Raw genomic sequence first — 25,879 nt, 5'->3', positions numbered from 1 at the left:
AAGTAGGCTGGGGCTAATGGGAGTTGTAGTTCAGAAATATATGGGGGGCACACCTGCTCTCACCCTTTGATGGTGCTTGATTAGGAATGTGTCTTCCTGCTGCTGAACTACATATTACTTTTATAGCACAATCCTATGCATGTTTATTACGATATGTGTCCCCCTTTGTTCAATGCTGCTTACACACTATCTTATTACAATCTTGATGTTTTAAAGGTTGTTTATGTATACACCACCTTGAATACTGAGTCTATGAGTGGAAATAGGACTCAAATATTTTAAATTAGTACACACAATACAAATATTATAAATAAATACAAGTTTTTTAAAAAATAAACATACATTCAAACTCAAGAGAATTTTAATAGGTTACTTGCAAAGTATTATTGCAGGCAACAACGTCTACACAATTTTAGTTTCAAATCCACAAAAACACACAAAATGTATACAAATTAGCATAGTAAAAATTAATGCCTTAGAGGCTTTGCTGGCAGAATTAATTTGCAGATTCTAGAATGGGTGTTTCTTGTCTTCCCCACCCCCTTCCCCCCTCTTTTTCTTACAAAAAAATTTACAAGTGAAATATTACTACAAAACTTTTTATAAGGTTTTCTGCAAAACATTTACAATTTTACCACCAACTATTTTTTTTTCTGTTTCAAAATCTTTATGTAGATTTAACACCCTATGCTGCACATCAATTTTTGCGGGATGACAATTTAGTGACATGCATAAAAAAATCACAAGGCATTAGAAATGGGAGACTTAAATACAAATATTGTTGCAATAAAACAGTTATAAAATTGAAAAATAGGACCCAAACATCATGCTTACCTAAGTTTAACAAATAAACCTTTTCTTCTAAATAACACACTTTTATTACTTCTCTCATGAAACAGTGTGATAAATAATGACTTAACACCAATTTCTAATGTAATCAGGAAACACATACACAACCCTATCCCAAGAAAGCATTTTGAAAAGAAAAGAAAAAACCTATTCCAACACTGGAGTTCTACCATGATAGTTACACTTTGCACTGATAAGTACGATAAAACAAAACCTTGTAATTGTGGCAAAGGGAATGAACAGTGAAGTGGCATTAAATAAGCTACTACTGCACATCTGTGCCCTATTACATACAAGTTACATCCCACTGAGTCAAATAAAGGACAATGAAATTTACGATCCTTCTAAGACTGAAAAGTGGACTCAGAATGGTATGCAGAACAGATTATTAAAACCTTTCCAATTCCAGGAATAGTAAGTGCACCTGCTAACACAGATTAATCTATATTAAGATTCTGTGATGCCAACCAGATTTTGATACACTTGTAATAGGGATTTGCTGCAGATTAAAAAATAATTTCCATTTCCTATCTGCATACATAAAATATGCAAAAAAGAATATTTACCAGCTGTGCAGAGCACTCATACCTTCTGTTTACAAAATAAAATACTAAGTTAAACATGATTCTTTAAGAACATTTTATTTGCTTTACTTCTATAGCACTGATTGTGAAGCCTAACGATAAAATATGTGTTTGATGCTGCAGCTGATCTGCAAAAATAATAATGATTAGCATTACTTAATGGTCATCTGTATTAAATGTATCATCAAATTGAGTCTGAGGTTTTAAAGCCAGATAAAATCAGCTGAAAATATTTTAAATAAAATATACAAAATAATATATAAAAACCCAACTAAAATGGAAATACTTGTTAAATGCCTACAAAAGGTTTAAGAAACTTTCACTTATAACCACAGTGTAGAAATGTGTAAAATTGTTTTCTTTACTATGTATGTAAGTGGAAAGTATAAAAGACTTTCAGCTTCTATTTCACTACACTGGGCATCCCTAAGTGTACATAGTACAAAACGGTAGCTCTTTGTCTTTAAAAATGCATGCAATGCCACAAAACTGAGAGTTTATATAAGGTTAAAAACATAAATCATAATTTTTAAAGGATACACATTAATTTCTTGCACTGTACTTGCAAGTTCCATCATCGAAATATTTTGGTGTAAAAACATAAAAACCAGAAAGTCATGTGATCTTTACCAAACGGTGGATTTGCAAAATATAATATTTATGTCTATGGGAAATGTTTTAAATTCCAAAATATATTTGGCCATATTTCTGTTGTATACTCAAATTTGCACAGATGCCACAATCTAGAAAAACAGAGCTACACACAAAAACAATAATTTGCATGTGTAGCCGATATGGATGCAGCTGTTTATCTGGAAGTGCATCCCTATCCCTGCATTGTGAGCCTCTTCTGGAATATGCATCTTTGTCCAGGGCGACTAGTACTCAGTGACTACAACTGAATCTGTGACAAAAAACAAACTGGTGCTTTTTTAACTGTAATGGCTTAACAAAATGCATACTGAGGAAGTAATAGCTTACCTCTACCAATATACAGCAGTCATATTTTTAAAATATGTTTTCTTTCTGAAGAATTAAAATTATTGATCCAACAAAAATATTTAAATAATTTTATTTGCTAGCCTATCTACTGGGGGGGGGGGGGAATGTAAGATTTTGATGGGATAAAAAGAAAGAAAGAAAAAGAAACAACAACAAAACCAAAACAAAACAACACAACGCTTGCAACTACCTCTATGCTTCCAAAGGGACTTATGGCTTGAGCGTCTCAAATAGCAGCCCCCAATGCCATATAGCAAGCTGCTTTTGATACCAAGGGGATTTTCAAAAGGAATTTCTGATAAGGCACAAGGGCCTGTAGTTCAAATAACCTTACTGAGTGTGCCTTTGGACAAGCCAAAAGTAGCTTTTTGGATCCCGGACAGTAGTTTTTGAAATGAAAGAAACAGAACAGGTTAATTTAGATTCATATTTTTGGTTGAAAGTATTCATCCATTTCTTTGGCTGTTATGTCAAAGTCTAAAGAACTCAGTATGATAACCACGGTATTTGCTACTGACAAAAGGTTGACATTGGTGCATGAGGTCTACTACAATATCCTATATCCCACCATTTCCAAGTATTCTAATAAGATTTAAATATTTAAATTACACTTTTTATAAATGAAGTTAACCAAGGCTTAGCAATGGATCACCCATGTCTTGAAATGGGATGTGTTAAAAGTATAGGACTTATCACATAGGTTCCTATATTTAACTTTTACATAGAAATTAATTAAAATCTTATGTCAATATATTTCTAAGATTCAATATTTGCTACAGTATACACTGGCTCTATAGATCTCTTTATCTCTCCTAGAGAATAATTTGTGTTTACTGATTGTCATTATACACACTACTACAATGTAGTGGCCAAAATTATCTGAGGTGCACCTCAGAACCATGTAACATGCTGCCATCTGAATTATTTTTTAAAAATGACCAAAGATGGCCAGGTTTACTATATGTTTCACAAACCAAAAAGAAACAAAAAGTTTTCATCTTTACTAGATTATTATGCGTTTTTGTTGTGCCATTTGAACAAAGAAAATTCCTGTGAAAATTCCAGAGACATTCATGTGAAAACAACCCTAACCAACAGACATCCTGTTGTATATTTGTACTGTTTGTTGTTACAACAAACATTTACATAGAATGTGAAAAGAGAAGGAAAATCCAATTAAAATCATTTTCGTGATATAGCTACATAAATTAGTACAGTGTGGAAGCAATCTTTTCTTCATCTGCTGTATCCATAATTTATCTATGACAATTGGCCCTGTATTTATTTTTGATTTTTTTTAATATCTTGTTATACAAAGTACACTTCCTGTGCTAGTCCTCCAACTTGGAATACTTACAGAAATCAAGACTGATTACATGATTTCCTGTTCTGTAATACACTTTTACCAGCCCACTTTCGTATCTTGAAAGGTATGTAAACTTAAGTGCAACTCTAGGCATTTGAATAATGTTCCTTCAGAATTCTTCCATGTTTGTTGAAACAGTAGGGGTTGCTGGGTTTGAATCTTGAGAAATGGCTGCAACTGTGACAATCCTCGGAGATCCGAGCACCTCAGTAACTGAAGGGTCCAATTCACCTGAGGTAACAATAGCGAGGGCTGTCCCCCCACCTTTCTTGTTCTGGTGTGTTTTGACATGTTTGGAGAGATGGTCACTTCGCATAAATCTTTTAGAACACTCTGGGCATTCAAATCTCTTCTCACCTATTGGGGGGAAAACAAAACAAGAGTTGTTCAGTAATTAATTTTTCTATTATTGGACAATTATCTAGCTACAATCAGCAGTATAGCTACAGTACGGTAATTTCAACTTGTTATGTTGTCTTAATTTTGTCTTTTTAAAAGTATTATTTTGAAGACCAGAAGCATGAATTTATGGGACCACACAGCGAAACAACTGGTGTACATGCATGTGCACCCATACACGAATTTAGTTTAAAGTGCTAGTACTATCTGCAGCAATTGCTACTTTTATGAGCTTCCTGGAAGATTTAGGACGGTTTTCTTTCATCATGTGGAAATCAATTAAAAACCTTTACACGTGACTTTTCTCGCAGTAAAAATGTGTACTGATATATGCAAGTATTGTGTACAGATTCAAGAAACCCCTTTTTTAACATGATGTTTCCATTGGTCTACAAAGACATGAATGTGAAAATATGCACTTCTTAAGAAAACTTCAAGAGACCATCAGAGTGCCTAACATGGTAGATATTGTCCATATCAATTACAGTGGACCCTCAGGTTACCTTACCTTCGGGTAAAGTAACTTTTGGGTTGCGAACGCAGCAAACCCGGAAGTGGGTTTGCCGTGTGCGTGCGCAGAAGTGCTCTGCAGCGCCGCGTGCGTGCGCAGAAGCATTCCTCCAGTTACAGAATTTTCGGGATACACCTGGGCCTCCGGATCCCTTTTGTAACTGGAGGTACCACTGTACCGTCAAATGAGCTTCCTGGATCCAGGGTATGGTCGACACATCCTTGCAGGAGGCAGTGGTCCCAGCTGTCTCAGGGAGTAGTAAACGGAAGATATTATCTCACCCATTATCTAACCAACTGATCACTGTGTTCTGTAGGAGAAAGTCTCCTGTAGGTGTAATCTCACTGGACATAAGCTGGTGGGAGAAAACTGTTAACAGCCTCCAGGCACCAGTGTCACTGTCACTTACCAGGGAGGATGAGACGGCAGTGAGGCTGGAGCCATGTGAATTCATCTGCAGAATCAATCTGCCTCTCCCAGCAGTATGACCATGCTGCCTCAATCTTGCTGCTGCCTTGCCCCTCCTGTTCGTCCTAGTAAGTGGCATTGAGGTTCAAAAAAGGGCAGCCAAAATGATCAAGGGGGTGAAGTGTTTCAGAGTTTGGGACTTTAGCAGCGTTTGAGACTTTTTAGTTTAGAGGACAGGTGTGTAAGAAGTGACAAGGTAGAAGTTTATAAAATTCCGTGCGGCACAGAAAAGTGGATAGAGAAAAGTTTTTCTACCTCTCTCATAACTTGTGGGATGATTCATGTTGCAAGATTCAGGACAGATAAGTTTTGGAAGATGAAGGAAAGATAAAAGAAAGCATTCTTACCTATGCAAGGTTCTGATTAGGAGAAACACTTTTAAGTTTAATAGTCATTTAAAAATGAGAACGCATATACCTGTAGCACAATGAGTATATTATAAAATATAAAATACACTTTAAAACATTTGTACAAACTATTCACTGACCTGTATGGGTTCGCCTATGTCTCTGCAGTTCATCACTCCTTGTAAATCTTTTCCCACAGAAGATCCAATTGCATACAAATGGCCTTTCTCCAGTATGCCAGCGAAGGTGTGCCCGGAGATGAGATGTTTTCCCATAAACCTTTCCACAACCTTCAATATGGCAGATATGTTGCTTCTTTTTTCCTGGTTCGTTACTGCTTCTACCAAGCACAAAACACTAATGGTTAACCAAAGTACAATTTTGTAAAACACATTAAGAAAAACAATTTGATCTAACTACTCCTGAAAAACCCCACCCTATCAGATTGCAACAGCCTAGTCACAAACACCTGCTTTTGGGGGAAGGTGACTTGAGACGGTCATGGCAGGTCAGCTGCAAACATTGAATGAAACAAATTATCCTGGCCCGTTTCAACAGGAACAGTCGAGTAGACTGGCTAAGATGTATAAAGCAGAATCAGATTTGTGTTGGAAATGGAGGGAACTTTTTTCATATGTTGTGGGCATGTAAAAAGGTTAAAGATCATTGGGAAATGATTTTTAATGAGATGGAAAAAAATGTTTAAAACAACAGTCTACTCAGTGTTCAAAGCAGGAACAGAAATGCAAAAGCAAAAGGATCACCGTTGGCCCTGAGATGCTTGGCACTTTACAGCTATTATGGGAATTACCTTCCTTCTCCTTCTCTGCAGTTAGGGCATGAACAAGCAACTCTTCTTAACCTTTTGCCAGGTTGCACGTCTTGATCAGAAGCTTGCTGGGCTTCATGCAACTGCACCTGAATTATCTGATCGGGACTAACAGCACCAATGGCTGCATTTGTGATGCCTCCTACTGCTACAGTGACAGGAGTTGATGTAGCTTGCTGTACTTTTACGCCTCCATCCTGTCCTTGTTGTTGACCTGTAAAGTAAGAATACACGTGACTTCTTTAGTTAATCACCATAAAATCACAACATGGTTTCAATATCATATTCATTCCAATATAAGATGGAGAAAAGTCACTTATTTATATGCATAATACTTTAGGACTGGAAGAAATGTCTCTCCCAAAAGGTAATAAACCCAGCACCTTTTTAATATAAAAGGAAACAGTTGGGCTTGCAAATTATGTTATACTAATTGCAAACGCTAAGAGAGAACTCATGATCACAAAATTGCTGAATTCCTTATCCAGGGTAGCACTTTGCCAGAATGGCTACAGCTAGTTACCAATTTGGGCAGTGAATCCATTGTTGGAAGTCACTACTGTAAAAGTTGGTACTAGTACAGTACAGCAGTGTTAGAAACTGAGATATGAAAGCTAGGTGCGAAATGGCACCTTAAACCTAGGTTATGGGCACAACAACGGAATGTCTAGGCAAGCTTTTTTATAACAAGAATACAAAGATGAAAATGAATGAACTGCAGCTAAAATATTATGTTCACTTTTCACATGGTCTTCTAGTCCTTCCTCTGCCCACCCCCCTAATATTATTAAGAGGGTCTCTTTTCCAGTCTTCAGACAGTAGCTGGAAGTGGGGAAGCAGAAAAAAGTCCTCCTTTCCTTCCACTCTGCAGTTTTAATCTGAAATCTTAAGCGCAGTACTGCGCCCAGAGCTCAAAAACTGCTCACGCTAATGAAATTCCCTGTTGCAAAATGTGCCTAGAACAATGGTAGTTTTGAACACTGTAGTACAGTGTAAAAATAAATGAAATTGTGGGCATAAAACCTGTTGCATTTGCCTATACCTGCTGCTCTTCAACTGGTCTCTGTAAATTTAATAATGTTAAGTCACCTTAAAAGTTGTAGATAATGCAAGATACACAGTTTTAACAACATAGTAATTTAATAATAATATGGGATTCCTCATTTCCAAGGCCAGCCATCAGAACTTTCTGGAAGATTCAAGATCTCTTGGAGTGTACCAAATTTTCTCCCTTCCAGAAAAGCTTTTTTGAGCTGACATTTTCATCAAGGCACCACCAGTTCAGACCACATAAGCAAACAATGTGTGCCACTTTACAATTGCTTACACTGAATTGCATTTGCCATTTTAATGCCTGTTCCACTCCTTTACATAGTTCATTTGGGAGTGTTTCACAATCCCTTTTGTTCTTACCATCCTGAACAATTTGGTGTCATCAGCAAACTTGGCTAGCTCACTGCTCATCCCTCCAGGACACTTATGAACAGAAATACAATCTGCAGTATGGAAACGAGTGGGATCAGCTTCAAATTTCAATGTTGACTACAAGGCTCATGTGCTGCAGCAGTTTAAGAGTTTAGTGAATACTTCCAATAAGGGAAGTCATTTGATTGGCTTGTGAACATCTAAAAGTTCATTTCTGGGCACAATTAAAAGTGCTGGTTATGACTACCAAAGCCTTGCATGGCTTGAGGATAGGATCATATGAAGGACTATCTTCTCCAACACTGATTGGTTGAATTTATATCCCACTCTTTCTCCCAAAGGAGCTCACGGCTCCTAAACAAATCGGCTCCTGAACGATCAAAACCCAGAAGTTAGTGTTCCGGTTTTCTAACGATTTTCGGAAGCCGAACATCTGGTGCAGCCACACCTTAGTTTTTGAATGCACTCCCGTAACGCATTCTGTTCAAAAACCAAGGTACAACTGTACTGCTAAAGTCACTGTTCTCCAAAATAACTCATTTTCCTTTGATCTTCCTAATGGAACTGTGTTTTAATTTCACAAGCAAGACGCAAGTAAAACCCATTACAGTGGTACCTCGGGTTAAGTACTTAATTCGTTCCAGAGGTCCGTACTTAACCTGAAACTGTTCTTAACCTGAAGCACCACTTTCGCTAATGGGGCCTCCTGCTGCTGCTGCGCCGCTGGAGCACGATTTCTGTTCTCATCCTGAAGCAAAGTTCTTAACCTGAAGCACTATTTCTGGGTTAGCGGAGTCTGTAACCTGAAGCGTATGTAACCTGTAGCGTATGTAACCCAAGGTATCACTGTACTAAAATGTATTCATAAATGATCTGGATAAACAGGTGGGAAATGGTACAGCCAACTATGCAGGTATCATCATTATTATTATTTATTGAATTCATATACCGTGGTACCTCTAGTTACGAACTTAATTCGTTCTGGAGGTCTGTTCTTAACCTGAAACTGTTCTTAACTAGAGGCATGCTTTCGCTAATGGGGCCTCTTGCTGCCGCTATGCTGCCAGCACACGATTTCCGTTCTCATCCTGGGGCAAAGTTCTCAACTCGCAGTAACTCTTCAAGGTTAGCGGAGTTTGTAACCTGAACCATTTGTAACCTGAGGCGTTTGTAACTCAAGGTACCACTGTACCACCCTATACCCGGAGGCTTCAGGTAAAACTAAAGCATTCAAGATGATTAAATCCAGAGCAGGCTGCAACAGAACTCCAGAAGAATCTCTCCAAACTTGGTGACTGATCATCAGAATGACATGTGAAAATCAACATTAATGGATACTTTGAAGAAATGGGTCACTAAGGTTGGTTGTAGTCAATACAGAATATGCCTGCACAACTTAAGGCATGCTTCACTGAATATGGCCCATGAGCCACGTATTGTGAATTAACAGGTGCTTGTCAGCTCCCCCTAATTTTTCAGACTCAAGACTTGCAACATATGGGGAGGGGGGACTTTTATCGGCACTACTGGTGGGCTGGTTCAGTTTAGTCAATCACAGGTAGGTTTGGCAGAGAATTATGTTGAAAATACAGCAAAACAGAATAGACCTAAAGTGAGGGCACTGTTCCAAAAGCCTCTTGCTGTGAAAGGAAAGGTACAATTGTTCTTATTCTGAAAAAAGGCTCATTTTTTGTCATCACCAGTGCTCTGTTGGAGGAAGGAAGACTCATCATTCTAGTTTCTTTTTTTATATTTCTAGTGAGCAAGACTGACTGAGAAGTATTTTTCTTGGAAGACAAGGCAGGGGAGTCCTCAAATAATTTATGAAACAGTCCTTGGTTTAAAATGGATCATCTAGAGATTACTTCACTCTCAGGTGAGTATTTATGATCCTTTAAGACCATGGCATGCTCAAAGAAATATGTCCTGGGTACAAAGCTTAGTATGGGATTACATGAAAGATATATGGTTTGATGGTGAAGATCAATTTAGAAAGCTGGAGCAAATTTTGCAACTGCAAACCAGGCTGGAATCAGAAGGCTTCAATTTGGGCTGAACAGACAAGAGAGAATCCTTTCACCCTCATTTTAAAAAGTTGTGAAAAACCTGTTTTCTCAATCTGCCTGATCCCTGATCACTTGAAATTAATTACTATTTTAGTGGAATTTATGTTGAAGGAAATATGTTTAAGAGAACAAGATTACTCTTGTACCTGGGTCAATCCTTTCCTCAAAACAAACCATATAGATGGATGCTAACTTCTACTGTGAATAAGTCACACAGGGCTGACAGACCTAACTAAGAAGCTTTGAAAGCTGAACACACTCAGTATCAGATTGAATACACAGCATTGTCTATTCAAAAATCATGGTCAACTGATGTTGGACATGGTAGAAGGCTTTTCTATTGGACTGGATTTAGATGGCTAGAGCTATGTCACTAAGCATGTGTTTTGAAGCATATATTTTGAATTCAAACAACTGATTTATTTGTAAACTGATGTTGCCTACCCTGAGTTCTTATAAAAGCACAAGTTTAAATACAGTAGTACTAAATCTTCTATTCACTTTACTTTGAAAAGTTATTACCCAATATATAAGATACTTCCCAAACTCAGTTGTCTATCAATTTTGGTTTCCTTTTTTTAAAAAAACCAAACACAACCCCATAGTATATCTGGCCCTTCCTTTTGAAATTGAAACCTTCAAGATGATCAGCAATCAAATAGCACATTACAACATGCCAGCAGAATGACATATATACATATACATTTACCATACAAGTAACATAATTTACAAAAAGGTGAACAGAAAAGCAGAAAACCCAATTTTTACACACCCACCCACTATTTCCCCAGGCTTATTTCAGGCCTTTATATCTCTGAACCTAACTGCCACATTTTTCACCCTGGGAATAACACCTGCAAAAACTCCAGAGCAAATGTAAGGTAAAGGTAAAGGTACCCCTGCCTGTACGGGCCAGTCGTGTCCGACTCTAGGGTTGTGCGCCCATCTCACTTAAGAGGCCAGGGGCCAGCGCTGTCCGGAGACACTTCCGGGTCACGTGGCCAGCATGACGAAGCTGCTATGGTGAGCCAGCACCAGCGCAGCACACGGAAACGCCGTTTACCTTCCCGCTATAAAGCGGTACCTATTTATCTACTTGCACTTAGGGGTGCTTTCGAACTGCTAGGTGGGCAGGAGCTGGGACCGAAAGATGGGAGCTCACCCCGCCGCGGGGATTCGAACCGCCGACCATGTGATCGGCAACCCCTAGGCACTGAGGTTTTACCCACAGCGCCACCCACGTCCCCAGAGCAAATGTAGAGGTCCATGTTTTTCTGTAAGTGGCAATGTGGTTCTAAACAACTTGAATGACCAATAACATGTATTGAATTAGTCTGCAGACCATATCAAAAAAGAAAAGAAACGTTTAAACTTCACATGAAAGCTTAAATCTCTAAAAGCTTATATGAAATGATATGTATTTGCTTTTACTAAAAAGTTAACATTAAAAATAAATTTAAAAATAGGGGAGATATAACTCAGAATGATACATTTAAGAATTAAAATCACCACCACAATTGTCTAAAATAGTTTCAAAAAGCTTTTCTGAGACTGAAGGCCTTTACTGCAAAAAAGAAAAAAATGCCACCTTCCAAGTCATATACTGATTAGTTCTTTGAAATAGAAAATTTAGGTTTCCATCACTCTCCAGTATTTCATTTTCTTTAGTAAGGGCTTCAACTAGTTCGTTCTTTCTTTAATAGGATTTATATACTGTACAGCTTAATCATCTAACCCTCTGAACAGTTTACATAAAATAGACATTAAAATTTGCAATAAAATCACATGTTAAAAAGTTAACCTTGTAATTTTCAATAAATAAATAAAAGGAGTTTTAAAAATTACATTATAAAATAAAATTATATATTAAGAAACATGTCAAATTTACCTAACTTGATAGTATAGGCTTGCTTAAACAAAACAGTTTTTAGCAGGCACCTGCCTAATGTCCATGACAATAGGTGCTACCACACTGAAGGACTGATTCCTTGGAAATATGGAAAGAACATTATGTGGCACTTGCAAATCAAAGGAATTGAGTGGGCATATATAATGTAAGGTGATCCTTCAGCCCAGTAAGATGGGCAGGGTACAAATAAAATAAAAGTCATAGTAAATATTGTTATTATTGTTATTATCATTATTAAAGTACACTGGCTCCAAGCTTACATTACATTAAGCTAACATGAAAGAATATGGGTGATGGGTGCTGCCCACAGATGCATACTCTGCCACCAAATCTCTGATTGGTTCCATCTGTTCAGAACAGGATTGACTAAAAACTTTCCAGCATTCAATTTTCATGGGAAATGACAGGTATTGTTCATATTGATGCTGACATTTTGCACATGAAATACAATACCTGGAGAGTAAAGAGAAGCCAGGTCAATTTTTGCTCTTGCATTCAATACTCGAGGATGTTTCTGTTTTCATTTCCAAGTGAATTCAGTGCCTGCACTGATAATTCATACTGAAACCAGAAACCACCTAGAGCTAGTGCCATCTGTTTCACAAGGCAGATCTTGAGATTCCCCTAAGACAGGCATAAACTGAAAGAGCAACTGATTCTGTGAAGACATTCATTCTGTACAGAAGAAAGTGGCACTGACTGGCCCCACTACCAGCCTACTTTTGAAATCTCATCTGCACAGGTGCCTAGGCACATTCACCCTTATGGGTGTGGCCTCTATTTATAACATTACTCTACCCCCTGCCCACTCCTGGTAACCTTGCTTGCCTAGCTGAAAAACACGCTGCAACAAAGCCCAGCTTGCTGGGACGGAAACAAGGAAGATTTGGGCAGCTGTGGCTCTTTCCAAAGACTGGGCCCCTCAGTATTCAGTGTGGCAGGCCACCCTTTCCCGGACAACCCTGAAAAGATGATACTAAAGGTGATGGCAGCACCTCCTTTTTGAGTTTGTTGATCTGGTGCTTTTTCAAAGCTAGGGTCTTATGTAACAGTGGGGTGTTTATTACCTGTTTCTGGGGACAGTAGCAGAGAGAGAAGGAAGTTGTGATGCTTCACAGTGAGCACCTGCTGTTGTGGGATCTTGCCCGCTCCCCATAGGAGACAGGAGGGGAACAAGTATTATATGGCAAGTCTTTTTTTTCCTCCAGGCTCTGGTTATTATTAACACTCAGCTGGTAAGTATTTTGTCTACTGACTAGTTAACTACAGTGGGAGAGAGTAGTGGTTTCTGGCCCAGGGTGAAAGCCTGTTGGTGTAACTTGTCCAGTCCCACACCCTGAGTGAGACAGGAGGGTTATACACACTTGGTGTGAGATAAGAGGTGCCTTGATTGCTGATTTTTCTGTTTCTTTGCCACAGGGTTAATTGGCATTCCTAACGCATATACAGTGTGATGTATGGGTGTATCTTGATTTTGCTTTTTTACATTGTTTTGATGATAGATTTATTATACTTTTAGTGTTTATTTTGTATTAATATGCTGTTCACCACTTTGCAGCCTTTGGGTCAAAAAGTGGTATAAATTAACCATAATTATCTCTAGGTAAAGATGTGATCAGAACCCTATGCAAGTTGCCTTATGTACAGACAACTTGGAACACATGAGGAAATAAATGTGTGAAAGTGGGGCCAGGCCACAATTCCAACCTTTTAATAATGTCACTCATACATTTTTTAGTTAGCATTGTGTGTTAGTGCAGCCCTTTACTCTGTCAATATTAAGTGATGCATTATAAGACTTGGTGAAAAGTGTATCCCCTAAAGTCAAAATGTATACCAGATATGGCACCAAGGTAAGCACCTTTCTCCAAGTAAAGTGTAATTAAACTGGTAATTGAACTGTTCAGCTCATCTGGCATTTCAGTGTTCTAACACAGTACCAGTACTGTTGAGACAATTTATTATCCTACTGCTGAGACTCAAGAGACCATGTCTCATCTGTAAAAGCTGCTCCCATGCTACAGTTGAAGATTTATAACCTGACAATACCAAGTCTACCCATCCCTTGACTCAGCCTGGTTGGATACAAACTATTTGGAATTCTTTTACAGAGGCTCAGAGCTCTGAAATGAAAAGCCTTTTTGATGAAACATTGGGAAAAGAATAAAATCTAATTGGCCAAGGAGTACTTGGAGCTGTAACATTTTTCCAACTGCAAGCTAAAATGTCTGATTTAAAGAATTTGAGCTGTGACCCGAAGTATAAATACAATATTGAAAACCAGCAGTAGCAAGTCCAGTTCTGGTGTACAACCCAACTGTGCACATATCTTCAGTGAAAGCAACAGGGTTTTTTCAATGAGCTAGGTAACTGCTTGGATAATAAATAGTAGCAAGGGATTGCCTTTAAAGCCTGTGTTATTAAACACAGTAGACAGTCTGTTTTAGAAGTGCCTCAGTGATATGAGCTTTATTTATGAGCTCAATGTTTCCCAAAGATTGTAAGTTTAACCTATAGTAGCTGAACTTTAGTGCTAGCTGTATCTTTGACACAGGAAAGCAAACTTCTGCTATTTCTGCTATGGTCTGTCACAGCTACTATTTTTGGAAGGGAAAAAAAGAAGGGGAGAAATTTGAAGTCAAGCATTTGTGCCGTACAAAGCTAATGAATTTTTAGTGTGGATAATAGCATGGCAAATAAACTATGGCTTACTGAGACCAAATAAAAAAGCAGTCTTGCACAGAATAATTTCCAACTTTGTTTTTCACTGTAACACCACACTGAGCTAAGCCAAGGTTTGACAGCATGTCATCTGAACTGGAACTCATGGTTAAGCTAACCATGAGCTGTAACCAAGGTGTGGTGACAACTCATGGTGAGGAGAGAGCAAAACCACTCATTCCAGTATGGATGACATGCTAAGCCAAACCTTGGTTTACTGCAGCAGTAAAAAAGACCAGGGAGGAGCTAAGTGGCAACATGCTCCTCTCCAGAAGCCCATACAGTCTTGGTAAACCATAGTTTGGCTTACAATATAATGCGAACCAGCTCAGGGTCAATGGAGCTCACATGAAATAATTAGGTTCTATAGTCTGGGGCTCTAAACTGAGACAGATAAGATTTTTAATGGCTTGTTTTTTAAAAGTTATATGTTTAGTGCTTTTCACTATTCCAAGGCCCCTTGTTTTCCACGTTTCTTACAGAAGAATAGCTACATGGTAACTCTTCTTCTCAGTACATAGGCAGAAAGATAGTCGTCCAACTCAGACAACAGTATAGGTTACAGAAGGCAAGCAACCAGACAGAAAGAATCTATACAAACATTAACATGTAACAATGAAACAGTCCTGTCTTAATCTATATAGAAAGAACAAGCTCCTTAACAGACTTAAAGTTTAAATTAGATCAACAATAGTAGTAGAGCTACTATGTACTCTGTTTATGAATAATCATAAGTAAGCTGATGCCCAGTTATATGAATCAGTGAAAATGAACCTTTCAGGGCTGAAATACTAAGCACAAAGTAGAAAACCTTGTTAAACATACACATATAGACCTAGTGATATTTGTAATAAAAGGTGGTGATTAAAACTTTGATATTTGCCTGTATCAGTGATTGCTTAAATTTTCTGAAGTTCCACACTTAAAGCACAGGAAATGTATATGAGGAAAGGGGAATTAAAATTGGGTAAACAGATAATAGCTAAACAAAGGTCATTTTCTGAAACAGAACGCCTGTGCTAAACATGGGAATTAGCTACAACTTTCAGCTAATTCTCTTTTAGTTTCAAATAATTTCCAGTTGACGATTTGCCCTTCATAAGGAGATGATTCTGGATCACTTTCACCACTTTAAGTGGCTTGTGTCACCACTGAATTAACCATAATTAGTCCTTCTATTATAATATGTAATATCACATTGCAATTTGAACAGAGGACTTAAACACAAAATAAAGAAAAGTTTAAGTGAGTAGAAAGTGGGAAAGCCCATGAGAGGTCAGCTAGTCTTGAGTGTCATCTACACATACGAATAATGAGGTAGCAGAATTACAAGGTGTAAAAGTTGACTCGCTTCAGATTCTGTTGGATGATACCAGGTTTTGTTAATGCTGCCATATGCAAATAGAAAGCTAGCCTGTTAGGGAGAAAAGTTCTAATCCAGCCTCCTTGCTGTTGTGGTAGTTTTCTATTTGTATAGAGGTTTAGGGGTTTTTTTGTTTTTTTTGGTAAAGCTATTATGGTAATTTTAACCAAAGTTATTCACTTGCACAATCCTTCCTAGCACCTCATTCTGTCAATGTGTAGGCAGGACTTGAAACTATCTAGTGCTTGCCCTGTAGTAATGAATTGAAAGATGGGACTATGTATTATGGCCACCAGCCATGTGTGTTGGCTGGTGGCCATAATATATAAGGAATCCTTATTCATAAAGTTGCTTACTCCTCACCATTAATAAATATGATGTACACTACTGAAGAGTAATAAATGGAGTCCTTAAGAGATTAGTATCTACTGCCACCTTGCTACTTCCTATGTTATCTAGGCAAGATGGAAATGCTGTAACACAATAATGGTCATTATGTCCAAAAAAGAGGCCGCTTACTAGATGATGATAATAATAATAATAATAATAATAATAATAATAATAATAATAATAATTTATTATTTATACCCCGCCCATCTGGCTGGGCCTCCCCAGCCACTCTGGGCGGCTTCCATAGAAACCAAGAATACAGTAAAATATCACACGTTAAAAACTTCCCTGAACAGGGCTGCCTTAAGATGTTTTCTGAATGTCAGGTAGTTGTTTATCGCTTTGACATCTGCTGGAAGGGCGTTCCACAGGGCGGGCGCCACTACCGAGAAGGCCCTCTGCCTGGTTCCCTGTAGCTTTGCTTCTCGCAATGAGGGAACCGCCAGAAGGCCCTCGGCGCTGGACCTCAGCGTCTGGGCAGAACGATGGGGGTGGAGACGTTCCTTCAGGTATACTGGACAGAGGCCATTTAGGGCTTTAAAGGTCAGCACCAACACTTTGAATTGTGCTCGGAAACGTACTGGGAGCCAATGTAGGTCTTTCAAGACCGGTGTTATATGGTCTTGGCGCCCGCCCCCAGTCACCAGTCTAACTGTCGCGTTCTGGATTAGTTGTAGTTTCCGAGTCACCTTCAAAGGTAGCCCCACGTAGAGTGCATTGCAGTAGTCTAGCGGGAGATAACCAGAGCATGCACCACTCTGGCGAGACAGTCCGCAGGCAGGTAGGGTCTCAGCCTATGTACCAGATGGAGCTGGTAAACAGCTGCCCTGGACACAGATTTGACCTGTGCCTCCATGGACAGCTGGGAGTCCAAAATGACTCCCAGGCTGCACACCTGGTCCTTCAGGGGCACAGTTACCCCATTCAAGACCAGGGAATCCTCCACACCTGCCCGCCTCCTGTCCCCCAAAAACAGTACTTCTATCTTGTCAGGATTCAACCTCAATCTGTTAGCCGCCATCCATCCTCCAACCGCCTCCAGACACTCACACAGGACCTTCACCGCCTTCACTGGTTCTGATTTAAAAGAGAGGTAGAGCTGGGTATCATCCGCATACTGATGAACACCCAGCCCAAACCTCCTGATTATCTCTCCCAGCAGCTGCATGTAAATATTGAAAAGCATGGGGGAGAGGACAGAACCCTGAGGCACCCCACAAGTGAGAGCCCAGGGGTCTGAACACTCATCCCCCACCACCACTTTCTGAACACGGCCCAGGAGGAAGGAGCGGAACCACTGTATGACAGTGCCCCCAGCTCCCAGCCCCTCAAGACGGTCCAGAAGAATGTTATGGTCGATGGTATCAAACGCCGCTGAGAGATCCAGCAGAACTAGGAAGCAGCTCTCACCTTTGTCCCTAGCCCGCCGGAGATCATCAACCAGTGCAACCAAGGCAGTTTCAGTCCCATGATGAGGCCTGAATCCTGACTGGAAGGGACCCATGTTCTTCTATGTTCAAGAGACACTTTCAAACCCACTCTAAAAACAGGATGCTGGACTAAATGGGTTGCTGAACTGATCCTACAGGCTCTTCTTATGCTTATTCTACAGGTGGGCATCTCTTACTAAACCAGTAACACTGGTCCCACCATGGTTTAAAAATGAAGTATGTGAGAGACCAAGGTTGTTACTTCTGACTAAATCTACATGGTTTTAGCAAGGGAGTAAAGGGGGGGGGGAGAGAAGTAGTGGAAAGTTATTGCTGACAGTAAAGGAACTGGCAGCAATCACCAATATGTGTACTGAAAGAGGCCTGGTCCGCTGAAGCTACACACCAGGAGTCCCAACATGGCACACCAGGATGCAATTTACAGCTTATGTCTACAAATGAACTTATATAGAACCAAGTTTGTAATGTTTTATTGAAGTTCTGCGGGGAGGAAACAGCTGTTTATACAGTCTCTGTACAACTTGTCTACAATTCTCTCTTCATACATCAAGACAGTTACTTTTCACTTACTGTTATGGTGCACAGTTATGCCAAAGCAAAAGCCCTGGAAACAGCAGAGCCAGGTTTGTGATTGTAAATAAAATATTAAGTATTATATAATGCACACCATACATATTCAGCAAGGCATCAAATCCATACAACCAATAAATTAAGGTGAGAGCAAGAGATCAGTTTTCAAAGATTCTCCAGCTTGTGGGGCAAGCTAGACATGACAGAAGCAGAATATGGGTTGCTGCCACATTCCTATAAAACAGGGATGCGGTTATTCAGTGATGCCGTTGAAAAGCATAGGAAAGTGAAAGGGGATCCTTTAAAATAAATGTATCCCCAAAACATTTCCTCCCAATTACATTCCTGCCCATCAGAAGACAAACATCTCGGGAGGAGGTTCAGTGAGAAATAAAAGTAAACAATTCAGTATCTACTACCACTTATTCGTCTTCCCTTTATAAAATTCAGCAGAACATGACAGCTACATCCTGTCAGAACGCAACATATACTTAAGTCTCCAGGACATATATCAAAATTGAGCCCAACCTCCAGATGAAAACTCAAGTTATATGGAAAATGCTAGACATAGATTGGGACGACTGAAACACAATGGTAAGCCATTGCATGAGCTTTGGGCTTACGCACTACCTCCTTCCCTTGCCTCTCCCTCATGGCACTTAGAAACTTCCAAATTGTAACCTGACTAATTATGCCAACATGACCAGCTATATTTGCCAATAAACCACAAATGGTTTTTTGTTTTTGTTTTTGCTGCATGCAAGGGAAGGGAAAGGCAAGGATGGAACATGCTTTATCTCTGAATATCCTTAAAGTGAAACAAGTTTTGGGGTTTATTTCAGGTATCACACACTTGAAGAGAAATGCTACTTTTAAGCAATTCTTTAAGTATTCCTTTATTCAAGGGTGTGGTGGGGATAATGGTTTCGAGAAATACTTTTACAGTGGTACCTCGGGTTAAGTAATTCGTTCCGGAGGTCCATTCTTAACCTGAAACTGTTCTTAACCTGAAGCTCCAGTTTAGCTAATGGGGCCTCCTGCTGCCACCGCGCCGCCGGAGCCCGATTTCTGTTCTTATCCTGAAGCAAAGTTCTTAACCTGAAGCACTATTTCTGGGTTAGCGGCATGTGTAACCTGAAGCGTATGTAACCTGAAGCATATGTAACCCGAGGTACCACTGTAATTCATTTCATTCACTAGTAGAATTATTATTTGCCATAGCAATTTTCTTGCACTAGGAACAATTAACTAATTCTGCGAAGTTTCAGACACTACGATCCTACATACAAGTTGTATCGAATGCAATTCCAACTGATTTTGACAGGGCATTAACTTGCACACGTGTTTCTACATCTTACAACATAATTTATATTTCTGTTTTGCTGGTTTAAAAAAAGATCTGCAACTTTTCCTTGGAGAATCAAATAAGCAGTCAGTTTGCATAGTGATTTCCAGGCTCCTGAACAGAATCAGAACAACATTAGATGAACACACACATTGTACATATTAATTCAGGTAATAATACATTCAATTATTCTTTAGTTGCAGGACATTCTAACTTAGGCATTGTAATCAAGACTTTTAAGTAGTGATTTATGACTTAAACCGTTTACACATTTATTCATCCATTCACAAGAGACAGCTAAAATAATGAGAATAATTAGAGCTGCCAACCACAACTGTTGGTAAAAGACAAAAGTTGAGCACAAGCCAATGTAACTTTGAGTAGTGCAAACTGTAAGCTGTTTCTTATACCGTATAACTGAAACTCAAGGTGCCACTTGTGTTCTCCACACACATACTAGGACTTTTTACACTGGGACACTGGGGCTTCCCCATTTCCAACCCAGGCTCTTGCATCACCCAAAAACACATTATTGATGGTCCAGGGACCCTCTGTTCCAGCAGTCAATTTAGTGCAAGCAAAAAGGAATCAGTATTTTGTAGGCATTGTTAATGTTGAGCATATATACCGTATTTTTCGCTCTATAACACGCACCCGACCATAACACGCACGTAGTTTTTAGAGGAGGAAAATCCGTAGGCATGCCACCCGTAGGCATTCCCTCCATAACACGCACAGACATTTCCCCTTACTTTCTAGGAGGAAAAAAGTGAGTGTTATGGTGCAAAAAATACGGTAATCTACTATTTTGCTATTGAGACTTAAAAGCAGAAATGCCCATATCATAGTTAAATATTATCATTACACCAATACCATCACTAAAGGATATTCATAACAGCACTTACCAGCAACACTTGTAATGGTGACTGGAACTCCTTGCACTTGAACACCTGCAGCACCCAAGTTGGCTACACTTACTGTTTGAAGATTAGGCACTGAAGCAATCTGGGCAGCATTTAGCGTTATTGGTGTACCAGCAACAGCTACTGGTGCAATTTGAGCTATAGTACCACCACTTGAAGATACAGGGGTAATGGTTAGTTGCTGGGGCAATCCAGCATTTTGTACTTGAAGATTTGAAAGGCTTTGAAGATTTTGGACCTGTACTGTGTGCCAGCTGATCTGTCCTGATGGGGTTAAAGTTGGTGCTCTTATGAGAACTTGAGTTGGACTCACTGCTTGTAACTGAACATTTTGCAAAGGCTGCTGCTGAATTGTCTGAATAGTTTGTCCCGACTGGAGCTGAAAAGACTGCGGAGAAATAGCCTGAATGATCTGCTGCTGTGGCTGCTGGATCTGTATCTGCTGCAGAATAGGCTGACCTACTATTTGCACCTGCTGCAGTGAGTTTGTCTGATCCTGCACGTTTTGCAATCCATTAGACTGACTAGAGTTCTGAGTCTCTGTTTCTGATGTGGCTGTTTGAGGTTCTTCAGTACTAGACTCAGAACTTGTTGCTGTGTTTGCATACCGGCCTGTTTCTGCTGTACTTACTAAAGTTTCACTGCTTGTAAGCGAAGTGGAGGCAGTAGTTGTGCAAGTGGAAGAAGGAGAATCTGGCATAGTACTAACAGCAGCGGTTGTGACAGGTGTGGACAGTAGCTGATTTCCATTGGAAACTCCACTATCACTGGACTGTGTAACCTGTCCAGTACTACCACTAGCAGCAACATTTATTACAGGTAATGCTAGAGTCACTCCCCCAATGTTTATAGGCAATGAAGTTACAACTTGTGCCTGAGTGCCGGCAATAGGCAGCTGCAATGGAATAGAAACACCAGGCCTAATCTGGACCGGCACTGTTTGATTTGCCAAGTTCTGAGCAATAATATTCCCAGAAGCTGTCCTATTTGTAGCTGTAAGAATAGCTTGATTATTTCCTGCAGGGATGAGCTGGATTTGACCCTGTAAATCTTGTAGAGTTGTAGTAGTAGCAGGATTGATCTGAATTTGTTGACCTTCTGTCGTTTGAATCTGTGGAATCACTTGGTACTGAACAGTACCTCCTGGATTCTGTACTTGTATGACTTGAAACTGTCCTGGAGTTGCTGTAGAAGAATTGCTTGTCTTCGTCTTTGAAGGGGATGCATTTCCGTTGTTACTACTGGAGGGACTTGCTGCACTAGAAGCAACAGAAGGTGCCTGTTGGATGTTGTTCTCTTTTGAAGTAGGAGGAGCAGCAGCAGCCGCAACAAGCTGCCAAGCATTTCCAGCAAGCTGAGTCGTTACTAATTCTAACTGTTGTGGCTGATTTTGAAGTTGCACCAAACCTTGGCTTGGATCTATAATAAGCTGCTGTCCAGTTGCTTGATTCTCACCAGGAGTCCCTATTTTGCTGCAAGTTGCTGCCAGCAGAGCCAGAGGAGAAGGCTGAGAATCCTAACAGAGACATAGTGTATTAGGAGATAAATAGTACTTGCAAACTAAAAAGCAGTATCCTGAGTATTAAAGAATGCTAGAAAACATGACAACTGAACAAATGATGATGAATAGCTTATCCAGCCAAAGGTTTCATACCCCCCCCCACAAACATCTGGAGTAAATCCAAGAAAACTTGCCCCTTCCCCAAACATGTCTAGGCCATAAAGACTTGTACCCATCCTATAAGCCACAAGGCAGTATCCCTTGAAATGAACTGAAAGTAATTAAGCCTTGCTTCGCTTCCCTCTATGTTTTACCTGGGAGGCTCCAGTTTTGCTTTTCTTATTGTTGTTGTTTTCAGCCTCAGGAGATTTCTCTCCCTCTGAGGGCATAGCTTCCTCCTTCTTTTGATCTACCAAAAGACAAAACAAACACACAACCTATTAGACATAGCTGTTCACTTTGAATCTGCAACCAGGAGCAAATCTGTCAGGACATTCTCGCCAGCCCTCCATTCTTAACTCAGTCCCATATTATTATTATTGCAGAAAAGGGAGTCCTAAAAAATAAAAATAAAATAAAACGTGGTTTGGGAAACCCGGCCCACGGGGGGCTGGCGTGCGAACACCCAGAAAAAAAGGGGAGGCTTGATTGGTTTCTTGCTCTCGGAGACTGTAAGGCGGGCCGGGTGGGGGGTGGTGGTGGCGGCGGAAAACCACCCACAGCCCTCCTCCTCCTCCTGCCCCTAAAGCATCTACGGCTACTGAGTGGCCCAGGATGCTTTAGGGGCAGGAGGAGGGAGGCGCAAGGGAGGGGAAAATGGGAGGAAACAGAAACGAAGGAGGGATGGATGTGCACGGGGAGGGAGGGCCGGGAAGGAAAGGGGGGATGGAAGAAGGAGGGGCAGAGGGAGGGATAGACCGGGGGAGACAGAGGGACCCAGAGGGGACGGGGAAGCGGGAAGGCGCGCGGGGGCGTCGGCGGGGGAGGGAAGGGGCGGAGGGGGGCTACGTACCGCTCATCCCGCATTAACGCCCGCTGAGGCGCGGCTCGAGGAGGAGGAGGGGAGGGACGGAGGGCGGGGTGCTGGGGGTGTAGCGGCGGCGAGAAGGCCGGTCGTTGCCGGAGCTGGGAGGAGCAGGCCGGCCTATTTTTCCACGAATGGCCGCCGCTGGGCTGTGGCGTAGGTGCCCGTCTCTCCTCCCGCCGTCGCCGCCTGGCCTCAGCGCCAGCGCCTGATTGACAACTGGGAGCTGGAAGAGGGAGGGGGCGAGAGGAGAGAGAGGGCGCCGGGGGTGGAGGAGGAGGAGGGGCGGGGCCCGGCGAGGCCTAGGCTGACACCCACTGAGGAAGGAACCCAAAGCAGGCTTAAGCCTCTGAGAGAGCAGGGCGGCCGGCCTGGCGGAAAGGGAGGCGGGGAAAGGGGAGGAGCCGGGGCGGCGCGAGAGCCGCACGAGCCAGGCCCTCGCCTTGAAACAGGCCGGCCGGCCTATACAGAAGAGCTGGCGGCGGCGCGAGGAGGGAGTGGGTGGGCGTGGCTAGAGGGCGTATTGGGTGAGGAGAAGAAGCGGGGCTATTAACCGCCGTTGTGAGGTGGCGGGGGGATTTCTTGGTGGGGGGGGATTTGCGCGCGCGAAAGGGGAAAGGGAGGCGGGATCAAGGGCGGGGCGAAGCCGAAAGGCTTCTGTTCTCCATCCGCCCCTCTGCTAGCCGCTGCCGGCGCTCAAGGCCGCCGAAGACGTTGATTGACAAGTGCAGGAGAGCCGGGCGACGAATGAAAAGGGGAGGCGAGAGCCAACTCGTGCGCCTGTAACTGACAGCGCGGGAAGGATGCGCTGCCGCAGGCGCGCCCGCCCGCTGTTGGCGCCCATCCTTCGGAAGGAAGGCCTCGCTCCTTAAACTGGTCGAGGCAGCCTTATTAGTTCTTCCTTTAGCTAACCTAGGCCGTTTATTTATTTATTGCCTTTGCTGGGCAGCGGGGAGACAGCCCCCCCCCCGCAAGATACGAATTCAGAGGAGTTTTTTGGCGGGGGGATAGGCGGGGCTTGAACCCTGGCTTGTGATTGGTTGTAGTGCAGCGCGCTGCATGTGGGGAAGTGTAGTGCTCGAGAGCCCGCGCGTGCGCAATGCTAGACAGGTGCTTTGCTGTAAATTGAACCTAGATTGGATTGAGGCTCCTTAATCTCTTGCTGTGAGCTGTCATTTCTCTGCTACACGTTGCGAGCGTGGGAGTTAACCTTGCTGTTTTTTTCTGAACTTTAGAAGGAAAGAAGAGTGCAGAATGAAGGTCATTTTGGCAGTTGGAAGCATCTGCAGCAGAAGTGGGATACCTGTGGCCTTCCAAAGGTTGCTGTAATACAACTCCCGTCATCCTTTCTGGCTGAGGCTAATAAAGAATTGGAGTCTTAACACCACCTGGAGAGTTGCAAGTTCCTTATCCCTGCTCTACAGGTTGAATTTCTGAACAACCAAAATCTAGAATATTCTTTCAGTTTCTTTATGGCAGGTGTGGCAAGGTCCAAACCCAGAAGACAGAAATATAAAGAAATTCAGATAAGAATTCCAACAAGAGTGTAGCAGGCACTCTGGTTTACATTTCTTCATGTTCATATACAGACTCTGGAACTGTTTCTTAGTTCAGGAGATGCCATGGTTCAGAAGGAAAGTACCCATTATGTGGTAGTTCCATGACTGGATCTCCTGGTGCTTTTTAAGCATGCAACTGTTTGTAGGAGGGGCTTTGCCACACACATAAACACAGCATAGTAGCAGGGAGAAGGAATCGAATAACAAATTTCAGGTCCCCTATCTGCAGGTTTATGAGAATGATAGTCTGTAATTTCCTTGCATCTTGGGGGTCTTCTTAGGCAGTAGCCTATGTAACAACCTTCACTATCTTTGGGCTTCCAGGAAATTCAAGCCTCTGAGGTGAGATCTGGAGAACTTGTGGCTGCAAGCTCAGTTACTGTCCTGTTTTCATTGCCACATTTACCGCTTTGAGAGCTGTTGGAAAATGCCAACCCAGCACTATCCGCTGATCTCATCTAGATGATCTGGTTAGCACCGTTTTATGCCCACCATCTTCCTGAGCTCTGCAGTGTGCTTAATTAGTCATAGAATCATAGAACTGTAGAGTTGAAAGGGACACGAGAAGTTGCGCAGTCCAACCCCCTGCAATGCAGGAATCACAGCCAAGGCATCTGTTACTATTATATATTAGTCACTTGTTTCACAGATGTCTCCAAGCAACTTAAAAACATAACCCTAAGTACATTATAAAATTAACACATTCATTAAAAAAAGGCATACAAAACAAAGATATACAAAACAACGCCACCCTCCCCCCATAACAACCCCATGAAGCTTTGGCAGCATACTAACAGCACAAACCATCCTAAACCTGGTGCTGAAAATAAGTTAGCGAAGGCACCAGGCACACCTCACTGGGGAAAGATAGGGAGCAACAACTAAAAATACTCTCTCCCTTATAATCTTCTGAGGTTTCCTCAGAGATGAGATCCAGAGAATGCCATCAGATGAGGATCTCAGGATATGGTTAGATTTATATTGGAAGAGGTGTTTCAGAAGATCCTGAGCCATAAAGAGCTGTAAAGGTCAAAATCATAATTTTGAATTGGGCCCAGAATCATACAACCATATGATTCTAGCTGTATCAGAATTGGTGTTATGATATTGGTGTTCGCCTCAAATCTCTTAATAACTGGGCAGCTGCATTATGCACTAATTTAAGCTTCTGGACCATTTTCCCATATAAAGCTCATTGCGATAGGGCTATCTTGAGGTTGCCAGAGCATAGTTTGCTGCAACCAAATTATTCCTGTCCAGATATGGTCATATTTGGG

The 25,879-nt window shown here is 41.3% G+C and overlaps 1 protein-coding gene across 1 annotated transcript; it reads right to left on the bottom strand.

The window, feature by feature from the left end:
• Positions 1 to 339: 339 nt before the first annotated feature.
• Positions 340 to 25,383, bottom strand: SP4 (Sp4 transcription factor). The gene is made up of 7 exons (XM_080974743.1): positions 24,910 to 25,383; positions 23,032 to 24,821; positions 22,334 to 22,428; positions 20,501 to 22,034; positions 6,338 to 6,569; positions 5,667 to 5,866; positions 340 to 4,158 (listed from the first exon to the last, which is right to left on the bottom strand). The coding sequence occupies exons 2-7, from the start codon at positions 23,036 to 23,038 to the stop codon at positions 3,911 to 3,913; spliced, it is 2,316 nt and encodes a 771-aa protein (XP_080830869.1). The 5' UTR covers positions 23,039 to 24,821; positions 24,910 to 25,383; the 3' UTR covers positions 340 to 3,910.
• Between the last annotated feature and the right edge of the window lie 496 nt (positions 25,384 to 25,879).

Source organism: Podarcis pityusensis (genome assembly GCF_964106645.2).
Source record: "Podarcis pityusensis genome assembly, chromosome: 12".
Classification (NCBI taxonomy): domain Eukaryota; kingdom Metazoa; phylum Chordata; class Lepidosauria; order Squamata; family Lacertidae; genus Podarcis; species Podarcis pityusensis.
This window is presented reverse-complemented; position numbering and strand designations above follow the sequence as displayed.